We start from the raw sequence: 5,481 nt of genomic DNA, 5'->3' as shown, positions 1-5,481 counted from the left end.
AAGTGCGCGCGCGTCTGGGTTCCAGCGTCTCCGGGTGCGGAGGGCGCGCGAGTTGCGCCAAGCGTCTGGCTCCGCCTCCGAGCAGCTTTGCGGTTCCGGCTCAAGGGCCGATTCCCGGCAGGTGGGGGCGTCTGACCCGGCCCCTCGCTGTCCCGCTATGTCCGCTGAGTTTGCTCCTCGTGGCCAAAGCCAGGTGACGGCTGTCACCGCAGGGCAGACGGCGGAACACAGCTGAGACGGAGACTCTGGCAGCTGTGTGTGCCGTTGCTGTCTGGGGGCCTGGGCGTCATGGGGTCCCTCCCTGCTCCCCGAAGAGCCGTGCCTGCGAGGCAAAGACCTCAGTGGACGGGACTGTCCTGCCTTCTGGACCCTTCCCCCTCCGCCTCGTTATTGCCAGCCCAAGTCGTTGCTGCAGGACCTTTTGCTCCCACTTGTTGACATCGAGCAGATTCTTCGTGTTTGTTGAAATCGAGCAGAAGCCGCTTTTCTCTGGCAGACTTTTGGGGGGCAAAACAGACATCGGCCGTGCATGCACGCCCCGCGTTCGCGTTTCAGGGCGCCTGAGCGGACCCCACGGCCTATTCCCACAGGGGCACAGGGCCCCGCACCCCGACATCTTCCCGACCTCGGCGGTGAGCCCATTCCATCGCGTGTTTACTTCTCCCTCGGGCTGTGCGTCCCACAGTCGCCAACCGCTAATGAGGAGCGGAAGCAGGACCCAGCTCGCGTCCTGGGGGGTCTCCACCCTGAACCCCGCTAATGAACCCACCGCACAATGAAGAAAGAGCCGGACAGACACCGGCTCTTTGTGGGGCAGCTGCGAGCCCAACAGTGGCACATTGTTTGAGCCAGGACAGTCCCAGCGCTGGCGCATGGCTGACCGGTTCCCCAGGCAAGGTCAGCTGGGCCGGACGCCGGTACGGCGGCCTCCCTGGCTGCCCCGGGGACCACGGGGTCCACAACCAAGACATGGCAGAGTGGACAGAGCCCACTGGAGATGTAGGGCATCCCCACACCCCCCCCACCACGCCCCCCAACCTCTCCTAACCCCTCTCCTCACCCGCCAGCACTCACGTGATCTCCACTCACACCATCCCGCTGCCCAGCTGGGTCGGGGGAACCAACTTTCTCAGAGTAGCTCCCCACATTGCATCCCCCAGCAGCAAGAGGGGTGCGCTTGAGCGTCTCTGCCTCCTGGGCCAGAACTTGGGCGCGTGAATAGCTGCCAGTAGCTGCCTGGTGACCTCCAAGCGGATTAATTTTCGTTTTCTAGCAGAGTGTCGAATACCCTGAATGCTTTTATTTGCAGCCCGGATCTCTGCTTGGGCGAGGTGTCTCTGGGGTGTTATCTGTCCTCTGGTTGAATTTCCACGGTCGTGTTTCCAGGAGTTTTTAGAGTGTCCGCAGAAGACTCTTGGGCCAGATACGTGGCCTGGACGTGTTTCCTCCCGCCAGGCTGAGAGAGCCGAGCATAATCCTCGGAGCAGGTGCGTTCACCGAGCCACACCTGTGGGCCTCGTTTTGGGCAGAACGGGGGTTTCTTCCTCCTACTTTGTGACCCCAGAGTGTTCCCCTCTCTGCCCGTGCTGACTCCAGCATCTGTGCAACGGAGGTAGACAGAGTGGGGGTGCCTGCCTCGTGCCTCCTGGGGCGGAACAGTGCCTTTGGGCATCCGTTCCGTGTCTCTTTCGGGGAGCTTCCCGGGATTTCTCCGACTACTGCACAGTCGATTCATACAGAAAACCGACCACGGTGTCGCCACGCTGCGAGTTTCAGTGACTTGCACGCACCTTGCCTCAGTTTACCTCTCCGGTGTATCGTTATCTCAGCCACAGTTTCAGTGACGCTCCAGACACTGCTCCGGTTTCTGTTTCAACCGGCAAATGTGACTTGATGTCACCTGAAATAGAGCTTTTTTGCGCTCAACAATGGGCCTCTCCGTAGCTGCCTTTTGAGCTGGGTGTTGGGTGCTCAAACATTCAGAAGCGTAATAATGAAGATGCGTCTGAGGGTTTCATGGGTTGATCTGGTTGGGTCCATGCAGCTCCTGACTCTGCAGCTGCCGAAGGACTCACCGCCTTCCCGTGCTCATCTCTGGCCAACGTCAAAGGCCCTGTAATTTACATAGATTCAGAAAAAAATGCTTACAGGTTCCATTAAGAATGTTTTCGACTTTCTGCTGTGTGTAGGCAAGTGTAGGTTTCTACCGCTTGGCGCGATTGCGTGATTTTGCGGGTGGCTTTTCCGTATTTCTTTTTAGGGTCATGAGCATGCCCGACACCACAGCAGGGACCCGGCCTGCCTTTCTGCACAACCACATATTGGGAGCTCTGTAATTTATTTCCCAGGAAAACGTTCAGAGACGTCAACCATCCTTGAGGTCAAGAGAATCCGCATCATTACCCGAGACGCCGAGGGAGAATTCCCTGGAGTTGAAATTCGATAGGTATGAGAAATTCTTATTATTTCTGCACCAGCAATGCATTTCCGTAACTGACGGACCAGTCACTGCTGGAAGAAGCCAAGAAGCAAATGTTTTAGGCCTGAGGAAGCTGAGAGCCAGCTTCCCTTGCGGGCTAAGAGCGATCGTAATTAATGCACACGAGTCGCTGACAGCCCTATACTGGATCATTTCCACCAGCCTGGAAATATTGTCCTTGTGCTGATGTCCATGCACAAGCATTATGGCAACACCGTGACAACGGTGTTAGAATAATGCACACACGTTGCAGCAGCCCAAGGAAAACATCACTGTTCCAGCGTGCAAACACAGCTGCCATGCAAATGCACCCCGAGCCTGTGGGACGCCTCGAAGTCCCATACGGGACTTCATGAAAGCATCTTGTGCAAATGCTACTTTCCTGGGGAAACGCTCCCAACACGGCATTAGCGGGAGAAAAGCAAAACAGAAAACACAAGAGGGTTTAAACCGTCTTCTACACTATGTCCCATTTTGTACAAAAAGGAGAGAAGATGAAGAGGGCCTGAAGAAAACGCCTGGAAAGGAGACGAGAATGCCTCTCGAATGCTTTTCATTGGCTTTGTGTGCGCCCTTCACAATGACTATTATTTTTAGAACAGGAAACGTTACCTTGGAACGTGTTTTTTCTAAAAAAGAAAAAATTCTGAAGCTGCTTCTGATGACAAAGGATCCCGGGAGCCGGAGTGGTTAGAGCCGGTGTGTGGCTGTCAGCTCAGCCGTGTCTGCTGGGTCCCGGGTGCAGCAACCGAGCCCCTGGTCTCTGATGCCTCTGTAGGGCTGCGGACACGAAGGGGAGGAATTCCCTCGCCACAGAGGCTGCCATCAGCTCGTCTCGAGCACTGGGCCACGTCTTTCTAGCATTTTCCCTGCGTGATCTCGTTCAACTTTGAAAACAGTCGTATGGGATGAGCGCTGATTTTCACCCCAGGGTTCCTCAGGGTTCTTTAGAGAGACACGGCAGATAGGTATCGGAGAGATGGAAACGTTGATAGATTGATGGAAGGCTGTATGAGTGGATGGATAATGGATGGGTGGATGGATGGTGATGGAGGATGATGGATGTTGGATGGGTAGATGGATGGATGGATGATGGATGGATGATGGGTGGATGGATGATGGGTGTGTGGATGGTGGATGGATGGTTGATGGTTGGATGAATGGAGGATGATAGATGGTGAATGGGTAGATGTATGGATGTATGATGGATGGATGATAGATGATGGATGGATGGAGGATGATGGGTGGATGGAGGATAATGGATGGGTGGATGGTTGGATGATGGATGGGTGGGTGGATGGATGGATGGATGGATGGTTGGATGAATGGAGGATGATGGATGGATGGTGGATGGATGATGGGTGGATGGATGATGGGTGGATGGATGATGGATAATGGATGGATGGATGGTGATGGAGGATGATGGATGGTGGATGGGTAGATGGATGGAGGGTGGATGGATGGATGATGGGTGGATGATAGATGATGGATAGATGGAGGATGATGGGTGAATGGAGGATAATGGATGGGTGGATGGTTGGGTGATGGATGGGTGGGTGGATGATGGGTGGATGGATTGATGGATGGATGAGGGATGGATGATGGTGGATGATGGGTGGATGGAGCATGATGGATGGTTGGATGATGGATGGTGGATGGGTGGCGGGTAGATGGGTGGAAGGATGATGGGTGGATCAATGGATGGACTGATAGGTGTATGGATGGACAGGTGGATGGCCGGATGGGCACACGATGGATGACTGATAAACAGGTAGGTAGGACCCAGGTATCGGCGGCCACCAGGAAGAAGCTTTCTCACGTGGTCAGGAAAAGACTAAGAAACTGCTGCCAGCAGGAATGTGGGGCCCCGGGGCCACTTAAATGCTTCCAGCTGAACCCCAGTTGCACCAAGATGCCCAGAGCCCCCTGGAAGTGGCAGCTGGACGCTCTGGCCAAGTTGTAGCAGAGGAACGAAGAAGTTGCACACACCCGGCTGGCGAGACGCAGGGACGGCCATGTGCACGGGCCCCCCGGGGAGCGAAGAGCGGGGCCCCTGGCGGGAGCGGGGGGACGCAGGGGTGCTACCAGCTCTGCCCGCTGCAGCTCTGCAGGCTGCAAACACGCCCAGCCTCCTCCTCCTTGGGCGCCAGCTGAATTCCTCCGGCTGCAAAAACTTCCTGCATAATTTATAGGTTTTCACACTTAAAATATCACTCGCAGCAACACGGGCTCCGGAGGCGGCAGGCGGGAGAAGCTCTCACCTCGGCGCCCGGCAGGTGGCCGCTCTCTGCACCTGCCCTCTCGCCGCCTGTCCCCTTCCTCTGCAGAGGACCATACTGTGTTTTCACGGATACAGTACGGATCAGCGGGCTGTTTGCTGCATCAGTGGGAGCCGCAGGGAGCGACGACCAGCGCATGACCAGGGACCCCGGTATTCTCCACGCCGAGCCCCCCCGGACTGGCGCGTTTGCGGAAGGATCCGCGGCGCCCCAGAGGAGACAGACGACGCCACAGGTGACCGCCGACTTCCCGGTCTCCCGTGCACGGGGACACAGCTTGTCCCCAGAGCTCCCTGCGATGCCGGGGTCCGCACTCAACGGCGTCACCCACTGAATTCCAGGGCCGTCGTCGCCCCGGGCGTGGGGGCCGGTCAGGGTGGCCAGGGGTCCCCAGGCCTAGCTCTGTTTGCTTAAGGTCTCATAGTGGGGACATACAACAGACCCTGTCGCCTAAGAACAGCTCCGCACCCCATCAGAGCATCGTAGGTCTTCCTGATGCAGGATCCCGTCCTGCAGACGTTCAGCCAGGACCCCAGCCGTGGCCAGGAGGACTCTGGCGTCCCTGACCACATCCACTTCCGCTCGAGCCACTTCATACGTGGGTCTCACAGTTGGCCCTTCAGCCCACGTCGCTCATCAACGGCCACTTCGCACGCACCTCTCATGCCTTTTGTCAAAGACCGTGGCCGGAAGGATTTGTTAAACCAGATGAGACTCTCTGGT

The 5,481-nt window shown here is 56.7% G+C and overlaps 1 protein-coding gene across 1 annotated transcript in view; it reads left to right on the top strand.

Moving 5' to 3' along the window:
- HDHD1 (haloacid dehalogenase-like hydrolase domain containing 1) overlaps positions 1-5,092 on the top strand; it is a 43,358-nt gene extending 38,266 nt beyond the window's left edge. The window contains exon 2 of the mRNA XM_012730232.1: positions 4,807-5,092. Within this exon, the coding sequence (XP_012585686.1) occupies positions 4,807-5,092 (286 nt within the window). The remainder of the gene's footprint in view (positions 1-4,806) is intronic.
- Positions 5,093-5,481: the final 389 nt, after the last annotated feature.

Source organism: Condylura cristata, unplaced genomic scaffold (assembly GCF_000260355.1).
Source record: "Condylura cristata isolate star-nosed mole 26May11 unplaced genomic scaffold, ConCri1.0 scaffold00027, whole genome shotgun sequence".
Taxonomy (NCBI): Eukaryota; Metazoa; Chordata; class Mammalia; order Eulipotyphla; family Talpidae; genus Condylura; species Condylura cristata.
Note: the sequence above shows the minus strand (reverse complement) of the source record. Positions and strands in the feature narration are given on the sequence as shown.